Source organism: Pelodiscus sinensis, chromosome 9 (genome assembly GCF_049634645.1).
Source record: "Pelodiscus sinensis isolate JC-2024 chromosome 9, ASM4963464v1, whole genome shotgun sequence".
In the NCBI taxonomy this organism is placed as follows: Eukaryota; Metazoa; Chordata; order Testudines; family Trionychidae; genus Pelodiscus; species Pelodiscus sinensis.
In genome coordinates, this window is record NC_134719.1 from 17,656,533 (window position 1) to 17,670,353 (window position 13,821).

Genomic DNA, 13,821 nt, shown 5'->3' on the forward strand with positions numbered 1-13,821 from the left:
AAACGGGACCCCCTTTGGGTTCGCAGCCAGGTAAACATGTGGGACGGATGCGGATTTAGCCGACAAAGCGAACTCCAGACCGGCAGAGAAGAGGCAGAGCCTGGCTGGGAGGTGCCCGCGTGTTTGAAAGCCTGCAAAGGGGTCTGCCCCCTCCCCCCTTTCCATCACACCGCCGGGGAGTGCACGGAGCCGGCACGCAGCTTGGTGGCACCAGACACCTCCCTTTCCCCCTCGGTGACTCCGATCCCGGCCCCGCGGCTCCTGCTCCTCCTCCTGCTCCGCAGTTTGCCGCTCTCCGCAGCCCCCGCTGTTTCCAGGCGGCAGCGGAGCGGAGCCGATCCCGGAGCTGGGCTGAGGGTGGCCGGGCGAGGAGCGCCGCTCGCGGGGGCGGAGTGAGCGCGGCTCCAGGTCCCGGCGCCCCCGAGCCCGCCAGGGGCTGCCCAGAAGTTTGGGAGGCGCGCGGGGAAGTTGGCTCGCGGGGGGCTGCGCGCCGCGCTCCGGGGCGGGAGGGTCCCCCCGGCGGGTCTGTGCAGCAGCATGGCGAGGGGGGCAGGTCGGGAGGAGGCCGCCGGGCCGGCTCGCTGCTCCGCCGGCGGCCGGAGCCCCCGCTTCCCCTGCCCCCGGAGTAGGGGCAGCGCTTTCCAGCGGCCCCTCTGGCTCGTCTACATGGCGCTTTGCTGGCGGCTCGGCGCGGCCGAGGCGGAGTTTTCCATCTTGGAGGAAGCGCAAGTTTTAGCAACTCAGATGAAGAAACTTGCCACGGAGGAGCTGGGGGTCGTCACGATGCAGGTACCGCTCCCCGGCGCCCTCCGCTTCCCCCTTCCCCGCCTCGCTCCTTCCCCTCTCTTCCCTGCCTCCGCTCACCCTTCATCCTGCTTTGCTTCCTCCTTCTCCCTGGCTCCTTTCGCTCCCGCCTGCCCGCGCCCCAGTCCCCTTTTCTCGCTGCAAACTTCTCTTCCCCCAACCACACACCGGTCGCCTTTCTACCCTGACTTCTGCCCCGGTTTGCAGGGAGCTGGGGCTGTGGTGTGGAGTCTCTGCCCCAAGCCCGGGGAAGGGACGCAAGCTCTTGGTGGCCGCGGTTCCTCCACCATGCAGCTTTGCCTGACACACACAGCGACCCCTCCCCGGCCAGTAGGGGTTGTTTTTTGTTGCCATTTGCTGATCAATAAACTTGCGGTTTAGTGCATCGTTGTAAAGTCTTGAAACATGACTCCCTGCGTCCAGGCTGTTGCCTCGTGGGGCAGGGATATTTTGCATTTTTATGGAGGTCTAGGAGCTGACTATTTTCATACTTTTGTCTCTTCAGTGACAAGGACCAGTTTCCTTTGTGAGGCAGAGGAAAGCTTAAGCCTTCATAAATCTTTTAGATTCATTGGATTTATTGTTTTTAAACTTAAAAATACTTCCTCCTTGGAATATGTTTTTTGTTTATATCCATATTATTCCCGAAAGCTAACCAACCTGTATAATACAGTCTCCGCTCTTAAAGGAAAACTATTGGAACCTTTATTAAAAAAATTAAAATGAGGTTTGGAATTGTAAACTTTAGGTTTATTTATACTTCCAGTTGTAATTGAAGGAGGATATTTTTAGACTTAAGTACAGCAATATTTACAGCTGAATTAAAGTAGTGACTTGTTTTGAACAAGGTCCCTGAGGTCTGCATACAATTTTTGGGTTTTTTTCATCTCTGAATATCATTCTGTTGTCAGTAAGTCCCAAAATGTAGTTCTTTCATGAAAGGAGAATTTTTTTATATGTGGAATTTATATACATGATATATATATACAGGCTGTTGAGATAGAGAGACAGTTCTTCCTGAAGGTAATAGGCAATTTGACACATTTATTATAATCTTTACATTTCCTGATACTGTAATTTTTTTCAGTTCTAAGAGGAAGGAGATTATTAGGAATTATTTGCATCCCCTGCCTTAGTGAGTACATATTAATTATAGTAAAACTGCTGTGATTTCTGTAATTACTAGTTGGAATTGCATGGGAAGGTAGTATAGTAGCTGTGTTACAACTATCAACTACAACATGTGCACACACAGAGAAAGTGAAATCAGATCCCAGATGCATTGCAATCCAAGGTATGGGCAGTACCAAATACAGTTTTAAAAGCCTCACAAATTGAGGAGGTTTCAGGGGGTAGCCGTGTTAGTCTGTAATTGGAAAAAAAACCCTTAAAAATAACAAATAGTCTTGCAGCACCTTGAGACTAAAAAACAAATGTAGGTGGTGTCATGAGTTTTTGTGGGCATAGAGAAGACATTTAAAGAAGTGGGTTGTGCCCATGAAAGCTCATGACACCACCTACATTTGTTTTTTAGTCTCTAAGGTGCTGCAAGACTATTTGTTATTTTTTTAATTGAAGAGGTGACACTTTTATGCAGCCAGCAGGGTGTCTCCCAAATGGCCCTTTATCTTCTCCAGACTGGCTTCATTCTCCTACCTTTGAAACATCATTGTGTTGGCTCATCTGCTAGGGCTGGGGCATTATCCAGGAAAAGACAGAGCTGCTGTCTTGTCTTTTAGATTAAGATGACATAAATGACTTCACTTAACAAGGTAGATAGAAGAAAATTATCGATACAGAGAAAATGAAGGAAAACACTTTTTCTGTCTAGGTATTGACAGGCATGCTTTCCCCCTTGAAAATTATGTATATAACCCTATAAATGGAGAATCTTTTGGTTAATGAAAATTAAAGGAACATGATTGTATTTCTCAACTTATTTCTCCAGTGGAAAAAAAAACCTGCTTGACAAGTGCTAGAGAAGCTTCAACATGTCTCGTCTTTGGTTTGTTTTTATTTTTTTTAAGGCAGCTCACATAGCATGTATATGCAAATTTGTCTTCCATAATGACATTTCTTTGTGTTGTAGATAGGCATAAAATGTACCAAGTTCCTCCACAAGAATTGTAGCCAGTTGTGGTATTGGTTTAGGAACTAAGCTTGATGCCAGTGAATAGGTATAATAATAATAAAAGCTGTGCATTTATTGTTACTTGAATTGTGTGAGGCCAAAGGCAGTTAATACAGTGGAGCCAATAGTTCACAGAATTAGCTTTATATTCTTTGAAATATTTTGCCCATTTTAAGTTCCATCAAACTAATTTGAACTCTCCCCACTACCTCCATATATTGCTACAGCTGTTTCAGATTAAAAACTGATTGAAAACAAGCATCCCCTGATTTTAGAAGCTTCTCTGATGATCTGTTCCTTCAGCTGAACAATTTTTTAATAAAATTTTAACTCTTTAAATTTAAGCATTTAATTCTGAAAAAGGGCTGCATGCAATTAACACAGAATTATTTATCTTTGCTGTTTATGTAGCACCTTAGAGTGGGCTTGTACAGTAGGAGAGCTGCACCTGTCAGTGGGTTTCCATGTTCGACAGAGCTGTCAGACGGAGGATTATTATTCTAAACTGTTCTGTATTGCACTATGTAATCAAGTGGTCCTTACAACTGGAAGGCATTCAGGAACAAATGAGGTTTAACCAAGATGGTTAGGAAAGCAATTCCATGCTCTGGGTGCTCCTACATCTCTGCGGTGCCAGTCCTTTGGGGTTACATCACTCGATAATTGCCTTCTATTCACTCTCTCTGAAGCATCTGGCACTGGCCACTATCGGCAGACAGGATACTGGACTAGATGGAGTATGGCCGTTCTTATGTTCTTGTAGGGTTATGGAAAAAAGAGTGAGGGAGCTTTGTATACCTTGTTGAGTGAAGGGATGTAATAGGACAGTGAATGATTACATGCAACTCCTGCCCTGCTTCTAGGGAGCTGGCTGCCACCTGGCGCTACTGGCTCTGTATCAGAGTTTAAAACCTCTCTCTCAGCATGCACCACCTCTTCTGATACAGGCAGCAGCATGGGGCAGAGTGCGGGAGCCAGCTGCCACCCCATCCTGCGAGTATATGTAATTGTGTAACTGCTGAAATTTTCAGCATTTACATGGTTACCCAGTTACCCACTTTTTGACATTCCTAACTGAGAGACTGCTCTAAGCAGAGAGGGTGGCATGGAAGAAGGCCCACAAGCAGTAGTGAGTGAAGGAAACAAAGGAAGTGGCTAGGATTAACTCTTGGGCACTTTGAAGAGAGCAATAGGGAATGTAAGAAGGGATGAGGGCTGAGTTGTGGAGATTCTGGAAAGTAAAGAGGGGAAATTGGTGTAGACACCTACCTATGATTTTGGGCAGTAGCATTCAGCATAGACTAGAAAGTTGAGAGAAGCAGAAGCTTGTATTGCTTAAGGCATGAAACAAATATGCCATATCTGGTCAATTGGGATGGAAAAAATGAGAGAATTTTTAATTCTTTGAGAGAGTGAGCATACATCAAAATAGCAGGATTTGACTAGAGCTCGAAAGGCGTCAGTGGTGACGCCAAGATTATGAATTTTGGTGATGGGAAGGATAGAGGTGGGAGGCATAGGGCAAGAGCGCTTTGAAGGAACAATAAGCTTAGTGGCTGCATTGAGTCTGAGGTGGCAATGAAATATCCAATGAATGTCAGGCTGCAGTGTCAGCGAGGCAGGTGGAAATGCGTAAATAGACGGAAGGAGAGAGGTTGATTTGGTGTATATGAATCTGTGGAAAAGAGTCAGAACAAGAGAAAATTCAAGGTGGACCACCAAAAGAGAAAGGGAGGGAGGATGAGGTGGAGCCTCCAGAGGAAACATTAAAGGAGAGGTAAGAGAGGAACCAGGAGAATGCTGAGCCTTACAAGCTGGTGAAAAGGGAGGTTGTATATAAAAGTCATAGGGTTGGAGACATGGCAAGTGTAATAAACAAACTGTCTCCTTTATGCTGTGTCTACTTTCTCTAACACATTTTCTTCATAATAGTGCTGTAATAATTGTACCTCGCATGTTGATAGGAAGAGTCATTGCTTTTATGGGCTTATATTGAAACTCTGTGATATAACATACTTCTTTTTTATAGTTTATTTTCTAAAACCAGCAAAATCCTACAGGAATGAATGGGATGCATAGTAAGACTAATATAGATGCTGCATGGAAAAGCAAGGATGATAGTATGACAGCACCATTCTAGCAATTGTCTTTGAGCTAGTACAACTGGATCTTATTTGTAGACGGCTAGCTGATAGATATCAATGAAGAAGCTGATTTTTTTTTACTAAGTTTTTAAACATAGGTCTATTGCTGTAAGCGTGTTACTTTCATGTTGATTTTTAAATTAGAATAATATACCATACACTAGATTCCAAATAAAGATACTTGTGCATAAGAATAACATGGTTGTGTGACCGCTTGTGTGAGGAACAGCATTCTGTGGGCAGGTGGGGCAGCAGTTTTTCCTTTATTGTTGAATATATATGTGCCCCCATTATAAATGTAATTTGTGGACTAATGTCTCACAAGTATTATAGAGTAATATGTTTACTTTAAGCCTTTGACAAGACTCTGGGCCAGCTCTCCGCTGATGTAATAGTATCTAGTTCTACAATAGCCATGTCCATTGGTTGATCTCAAAGTGCTTTACAAAGCAGGATCAACATTTAACCTGTTGTAAATAGTCAGTTTAACTGTTTCACCTGTGCAGTCTGTTTCTCCTGTTGCTTGCCCAGGAAGAGGGGAAAAAAACTTTAAAAGAAATAAAAACAATGAGGAGTCTTGTGATGTTTTAAAGACTAATACATTTATTAGGGCATAAGCTTTTGTAGGCTTTGTTAGTCTTTCAGGTGCCACAAGACCCCTCGTTTTAGCTAAAACAAACTAACATGGCTACCTCTTTGAAACTTCAAAACTTCAAAATAACAACCAAGCTGGAGATTTTGCTCTGACCCAATCTGAACAGAGTACATTTGTGCATAACCAGAGCTTGACGAACCGCGGCGAGATCTACTTGCCAGCCCCGCACTACGCATGCGCCAGACCGGTATTGCGCATGCGCGCAGTGCCAGTGAACGGGGTGACCAGCTGAAATCTACTCGCCACAGGTGAGTAGATATAGCGATTTGTCAAGCCCTGCACATAACTAAGTAACAAGTAACTAGTTCTGTTACTTGGCTAATCCCAGATTGGTTTTCTCGCCTCCATTGTAATGGCAGTGTAGATTGCCAGCTGAAAAACTTCAGAAATTTTGACTGGAAAAACAGGACATAATTCTTTTGATAATACTGACCATTTTTCAACAAGCACAGGACCTAAGACCTCCTGTGTTATAATATTTACTTCTTCAGTGTTGGGATGTAAGTGACTAGTCGACTATCTGATAAACATAAGCTTATGTTGGACAATTAAGTAGTTGCTCCCACCGCCCCCCGGCTTTGTAGAGGAAAAACTATTGCAGCTTTGAGTAAGAAAGTTTTAAGAAAACTTTATAAAACCCATGTAGGCCCATTAGGATCTAGACTATTTTGACAACGCTCTCATATTGATTCTTGATGTTTATTGTGCTAGAAGAGTACAGTTCTCCTTTTCTCTTACCTTTCCACCCCCAATTTCCAAACATGGGAGCATAGTTGGAGAAAAATGCCTTTCTGACTGCTAACATGGCAGTTCTATTCCAAGGACACACAACTTTTTAAATTTTTCTATCTGCTAAATTACAGAGTTCTGGTTTCTGATGAACGGTGTTAATACTTGCTCAGATGCTGTAATAACAGGCATAACAAGGATAATCAATTGGTTTTTTGTCAAGGTCCAAATTTCTTGTCAATGTATAGCCAAGGTCCAGACTTCAGGGAAGGCCCGGGCAAATTACGGCCCGCCAAGCCACCAGATTCGGCCTGTGGACTCAGTGGGGAGCCCCAGGTAGGCTTCCCAGCTTGCCCCGCAGCCTTACGCCCCGTGCAGAAACTCAGCTGCAGGGCTCCGTTTCTGTTTTAAAACTGGAAGGAAGTGGGGGAAGTTTTAGGAGCTGCTCTGCCCCTAGCACATTCCCATTGGCCAGTTTCTGGCAGACTCCAGCCAATGCAAGCTTCCTGTTGGAGTAACAGGCAGCCAAGAAGAACCATGCCCCCTCTCTTTGACTCAATTATTCATGAAGCTCATGGCGAGGCGGGCTGGCTGGGAAACATTTTAAGCTCTGCAGACAGGCAGGCAGGCTAATTTGGCAGCTGGCAAGTAAATCTCTTGGCCACAGCCTGCCAGCCATTTCCTGCCCCAACTCTCTGCCCCCTGTCTCCCTCTTACACCCATAGCCACCCACTCTGCACTCCAGTCTACTGCCCCAGATCACAATCCCCTCCTACCCTAGGTCACATCTCAAATACCTGAACTCCAGTCCCCTGCCCTCGGTCACAGCCACCTCCTTCACCCAAGCTCCTTCCCAGACTCCATTCTCCCTCCTGCACCCCAATCCTTTACCCCAAGTTTCCTTCTGTACCCAACTTCTATCCCAGAGTCCGCACCTCTTCCATTCATAATTTGGAAGAGTGCAGCCCTCGACCACTATCCAAAATATTGGAGTGGCCCCCTGTCAAAAATTATTGCCCACCCCCGCTCCAGGGGAAAGAACCATCTCCCTAGTAACAATGATGACGATAATAACTAAATGAAAAGATTTTGAGGTCCATTGTAAAGCACCTGGCAGTTTAGATTTGGCCCCGACTGGCCTATTGATGGCCCCTGAACTATGCAGACTCTTCTAGCTTGACTGGGAAACTATTATATGAATAGTATGTTTGGCTATATAATGCTTTTTAGGGCTGTCAGTTGACCTGCGTTAACGCCTGCGATCAATGCAGGACAGGATTAATGCATTAATTTTTTTTAACGCGTTAATCGCAGGTGTTAATGCTACACTGCCCCTTTGAAGTGCCTCTGGCGCTTCAAAGGGGCAGCGCAAGCGGAGCCGTGTATCAGCCGGAGTGCCCAGCTGATCCCCTGGCTCCGCGTTGCAAAGCCCCTTTGAAGTGCTGCTCTGGCACTTCAGAGGGGCTTTGCAACAGCAGAGCCCGGGATCAGCTGGAGTCCCCAGCTGATCCCAGACTCCTAATGCGCTGCCCTTTGGAAATGGGGGACCTGGGCTGGGCGCAGCGGGGGAAGGAAAGGGGAAGGGCTTGTTTGGAGGAGGATGGGGGAGAGAACAGGTCTGCGTTGGCGGTAGGAAAGAAGAGGAAGAAGGGGCCCAACTGGCTCAGCTACAGCCTCGCCCTCCTCGGTGGCTGGGGTGGAGAGTCGGGGTTGCCTACCTCTCCGCGAGGTAACTATCCAGTGTTGGTGTTGCAGGTAACACATCAGACTTAGATCTATGTTCTTTTTCTGTCTCCACCATAAATTTCTGTGTGACCTTGGGCAAATCTGTTTCCCATCTTTAAAATGGGCATACGAATATTTCCTGACTTCTCACAAAAGTCACATTCATTAATGGATTTATTTTGTAAGGTGATCAGATACTAGGGTGATTAGTGCCATGGGAAAACTGTAAACCAGAGGTGTGGAATCATTTTTGGGTCGGAGGCTGCACACAAGCGAAAACCAAAACAGCAACAACAAAAACACCCACACCTTACTGACACGGCTTCTGACTGAGAAGGAGAAAGATACTCCCCACGTTCCCCTCGCACACCGGAGCTTAGGGGGGCCCAGTAGATTTTGTGCGCTCCAGCCCAGAGTGGGGCAACAGTGGAGCTGGAGTGCCCATGCGGGCTTCCCAATGCTCAGGGCTGGATCCAGGCAATCTGAGGGCCGCATACAGCCCACGGGCCTGAGGTTCCCCACCCCTGCTGTAAACCATCAATCATTATCATGATCTTAAGTCAAGATCTCCAGCTTTGCTGAATAAGGACACTTATCTAATTAAACTTGAAATGGTTGAAAGCTATTTGAGAGACTGAAACAAAATAAAAATTAAAAAGTGTAGGTCAATAAATAGTTTATGAACGACTGTTTTTTCTTTTTCAATAGTATACATTATAGTAATTGTGAAGTGGAAGCCAGTGGAGTAAAATTCTCATCTGTTTTACATGATTATGTCTTGGTTTGCATCCAATCACAACAATCTTTCTAAAGGCTCTGTGAAAGCCCAAGACTACAGCAGGTTTTCATCCTGTTCCATTTGGACTTTTCTGCATGAAACGTTTCAAAAAGATATAGTGAAGTCCTGGTGGAAGGGCAGTTAAAATAGTCCAGCTTAGGAGAATGAATCTGAATTTTTAATTAGGCTTTGAGTTGTTTCTTCAAAGTCTAGAGACATCATTAGTGATGTAAGTCTTGTTGCATTAGTGGAGATTGACATTTCACTTCAAACACAGAGAACGCAGCTGTCCTGTGCAGATAAAAGTTGCCAAATGTGGTGCAGCAAGGTGGATTGCTAGATAATTAGCTGTCCCACTTTACTGCTGTGTTGAAGAGCCCTGCCAGTCATGGGAGGGAGAAAGGGGAATTATTAATGGGAGAAAATCCAAATGTGTCATAAAGCAATTTGGAATCTCTCAGCTGTGGCACGGCTGATAAGACATATGTTAAGGAAATGCACAAAGTACAGTATATGTTAGCCAATTCTTTTTTCTTAGCTTCACTCAGCAAAGCAGAAATGGCAAAAGCCTGATGATCCCTACAATATAACAAAGTAGTTGGAATGGTTCAGTCAGTGTGACCTTGGCACTGGTTGCAAAGAAATTAACATTTATATTTTGCATGTCAATTTAAAAAATAAATCTGTAATTTATGAGTGATTCAGAATAGAAAGGAATTACTACAAAAATGTAAACTGCCCGAGTGCATTTAGAGACAAGATAAATGTTTTGGTGTCAACATAATTTAAAAAACAATCTGAGTTTAGCAAATATCAAAGTGTTCTACACAGAGAAATAATGTAATAACTGCAGGATGTTATGTGTTTGCATGCATCTTTTGCATAATGTACCAGTTCACTTTCACACACATACTGTGTGTACCCCTTAAAATTAAGGGGAGCTTTGCCATTGATTTCAGTGATCACAGTGTCAAGGCTATATAAATAAATATGTTTTAAAACTCAAACCTTTGGCCTCTTTTATATGTCTTTCTGAACATAATAAATAATATTTAATACCATAAAAACTTGACCTTAAATACCTTCTTTTAACGTATACAAAATTCTTACCCTGTGGGTATCAACTAATAGCTGTTGTACCTTCTGATGTATTACACCATTCCAGTGCTTAATAGTCATAAAAAAATCATAGTATGCAGTTAAGGACAGCCTTGAAAAGGAAAATGTTTAGGGCTAGAGCCAAATCAGGCCTTGCTGGGATTTAGAAAGCCCTTGCTCAGCTGCAACCAAACCCCAAGATGTGTAAATTCACCCGGGGCCTAGATTTTTCTGTAGAACTTCCCTCTGCATCTACATTTCCGTCTCAGAATGTGCATCCTGCAAATCCACACCAGCCATCCAGAGCCTCTGAGCCATGCACAAATGGGGGTTCATTCCTTGGTCTAACTTACCTGTAGGGTTGCCAGTGTCTGTTTTAACCGGACAGTCTAGTTTTTGGGCCTTCTGTTCGGTAAAAAAAATTCAGAAAATACTGGAAATTGCACACGTCTGGTATTTTCTGGTTTTCCGGATGGGCGCCCAATGGAAGCCTGGTGGGGGCAGAGGGAGTGACTGGGAGGCAGGGCATGATCAGTGCTGGGAGCCTCTGGTTGCGTCTGACGTAGGAGTTACGCCTTGGGGAGGAGGAGAAGCCCTGAGCGCTGTTCAAGCACATTGTGGAACCGTAGTCGGCCTTGTTCGTGTTTCGCCAGGACTGTGCATGGGACAGGCAGCACCCTGGGATCTGTATGTGCCCGGGTCAGTCTCGCTATCCGCCAGCTGATTCTCTCCTCCCCCCCCCCCCGCTCCCCTTCCAGCCAGCCCTACCCCCCCACACCCTCCTGACCAGCCCGGCTTCCTGCCGGCCAGTTCTCCTCCTCCCGATCTCCCCTGGCCAGCCCTGCTACCCACCACATGCCGCCCCAATCTCCCCCGGCCAGCCCTGCTGCCCCTGACCCTCCCCCCCCCACCAGCCCTGCTTCCTGCCTCCACCCCCCCCTCCTGATCTCCCCTGGCCAGCCCCGCTGCCCCCCGACCCACTCCCGCCAGTCCTGCTTCCCATCCCCCCCTCCTCCCTGCCAGACCTGTTCCCCTCCCGGCTGGTCCCTTCTCCCCCACCATATCAAGTGTGTCTGGTATTTTTTCTGAAGCTACCTGGTAACCCTACTTGCCTGCCATTCCAATCCAGTAGGCATGTGTTGCATGTGCTTACCAGACTGGGCCACAATAGATTTTACACAAAATGGCCTCTGGAGCAGGAAGAGGGCCTCTCTTCTAATTTTTAGCCTAGCAGTTAGGGTACTCGTGGGACTCCATGTTCAAGTCCCTTCTCATCAGGTGAGTGGGGGATCAGTTACCTCTCTGGTGTGTGCACTAGCCACTATGTTATAAAAAGTTTTCATGTGGAGTTTCCTCACTCTCTCTTCTGTTGAAGTTATTCCACTGTGAAAGAATCTGTGATCTGAGAGAGTGAAGCATGACAATGACTCTGTAGCCTGGTGTTTAGAGCACTCCCTTTGGGGTGAAGAAGACCCAGGATCTAGTCCCCCTGATTTTTAATTATCTGTCCACAATGGAACAGTTTTAAGAGGCGAGAACAAGCCCGTGGCTGGAGCACTCTCTGAGAGGTGATAGGTCCCTGGTCAAGTCCTTTCTTCCTGATGTCTAGGGAGGGGGACTTGAGCTATGGGTGTTCCATGCTCCTGATGGAGTACCCAGACTAATAAGTTTAAAGTTATGAGGAAGGTCTGAGGTCCTTCCCTCTAGCTTCTTGAAAAAAACAATGTAGGCATCTAACAGCAAGAGAGAGTTTGCAGTTGAGCACAGGAGGAAGTACTTCTTTGCAGCCTGGACTTAGGTGCTTAACTCTGGAAGAGGGATGGGTCTTAGGACATACCTCTTTCCTCTGAATTTCCCAGTGGCTATCTTGGGCAAGGTTTTTGTGAATCTCATATTGAGGTGCCTCTCCCCATTCATTGTACAAGGATGAATCCCTTTGATTTTTTTTTAGATGCCTAAAAGTTAGGCATGGTGACACTCAGCTTTGCTGCGCCTTTTTTTCTTTATTAATCTAGCCTTTATTAACCTTAACTTCCCTGTAATTTGTTGTAGCACTATTCCATATTGTTCAGCAGTGCATTGCTAATAAATTTGAAAGAATAATGTAATTCTAGGTCTTTTGTGGAGAATAGGGATGTATTACAAGTAAACTGCAACTCCCATGTGTCTCTGCAGCATGACATCCAAATACAAATAGTCTTGTTCTTTTTTTGTATGGAGGGGAAGGGAGATTATCAGGGGGCGGGAAAGGGAAGAAATTTTCCATGAAAAGCAGACACCATTTGTGAAACTAGATTTTTTACAAAAATAAATAATTTCTGTTAAAATACAGGTCAGATGGAAAAAAATTGAGCAGCTCTATCCCACATTTTCCTTATGTGTATTAGGTTGAGTAGTTTGGCTACTGGTAAGCAGGAGGTGTTTGTCTAGTGAGAAGCTTCTCTCTCTCTCTCGCCTCACCTTCATATTGGAAATCCAAGTGCCTCCCTTTCTTTCCTCAGCACTGCTTCCGAGCTCTCTCTAGTTTAGGGACTGAATTATTTGTAGCCTCTTCTATACCACAAAGTCGAGCAGAAGAAATTGAAGCTGACTCTTGGAACATGATTACAAGTCAGCAGTAGTAATGCACAATATGATGCCAGGCTTAATCAAATCACTTTTCACTACTATCAGTTAGTGATCAGCTGCCGAAGATTTCAAGAGTGTATTTGCAAGTATATTTGCACAGCTACAAACCGCTGGTAATAAGACTGTTATCCCCAATTCATACTGATGGGTTTTCCTGCTTCACAGTTCTTAAGCAGAAGTAGCCCATAAGTCTTTGTTTCCAGTAGAATTTCCTTTCTTTAAATGCCCAGTCTTCACTTTGCCTTTGACCGTGACATTTGAAGCGGCAACCATTTTACTAGTTAGAGAACAGAAATGTAGCTGGACGTGTGTGTCTTGATTCAAACTTCTGTTAATTTTGGAGAACTAAATACCATTTGGAGGAAAAGTTGTGAGATGAGATGAGAGACGCAGCAAAGATCACTCTGGCTCAGTGGATCAGATGCTGTGACCATAGGTGCTGACTCTGTAGGTGCTCCAGCCCTGGAGCACCCATAGAAAAAAATAAGTGGATGTTCAGCAAGCAGACTCCCCACCCCCCTTTGCGCCCTCCTCCCCTTTGCCTTCCACTCACCAGCAGTCCCGCTGATCTACTCCTCTCAATCTATCCCACCGGCTCTCAATGCCATGAAACTGCTGTTTTTCAGGGTTCAAAGGATCTGGGAGTAAGAGGTGGAGTGAGGGTGTGGCATGCTCGTGGGAGCGGCGGAAAGAGGCAGGTCTGAGACATGGAGGAAGGGTAGAGTGGGGGTAGTGTGTGGGGTGGTGCATGAGATCAAGCACCTGCCCCTGGTTACAGCAAAAGTTGGCGCCTATGGCTGTGACTAGGAATTCCTTAACCCTTGGGCTGCGTCTAAACTGGCAAGTTTTTCCGCAAAGGCAGGTGCTTTTGCGGAAAAACTTGCCAGCTGTCTACACTGGCCGCTTGAATTTCCGCAAGAACACTGACAATCTCATGTAAGATTGTCAGTGTTCTTGCAGAAGTACTATGCTGCTCCCGTTTGGGCAAAAGCCCTCTTGCGCAAAAGGGCCAGTGTAGACAACGTGGTATTGTTTTGCGCAAAAAAGCCCCGATCACGAAAATGGCGATCGGGGCTTTCTTGCGCAAAACTGCGTCTAGATTGGCACAGACGCTTTTCTGCAAAAAGTG

General features: G+C 45.5%; 1 protein-coding gene across 1 annotated transcript in view; it reads left to right on the forward strand.

The window, feature by feature from the left end:
- Window positions 1-218: 218 nt before the first annotated feature.
- The window catches only part of CACHD1 (cache domain containing 1), a 192,937-nt gene continuing 179,334 nt past the window's right edge, over window positions 219-13,821 (forward strand). The window contains exon 1 of the mRNA XM_006125035.4: window positions 219-789. Within this exon, the coding sequence (XP_006125097.2) occupies window positions 538-789 (252 nt within the window). The 5' untranslated portion in view covers window positions 219-537. The remainder of the gene's footprint in view (window positions 790-13,821) is intronic.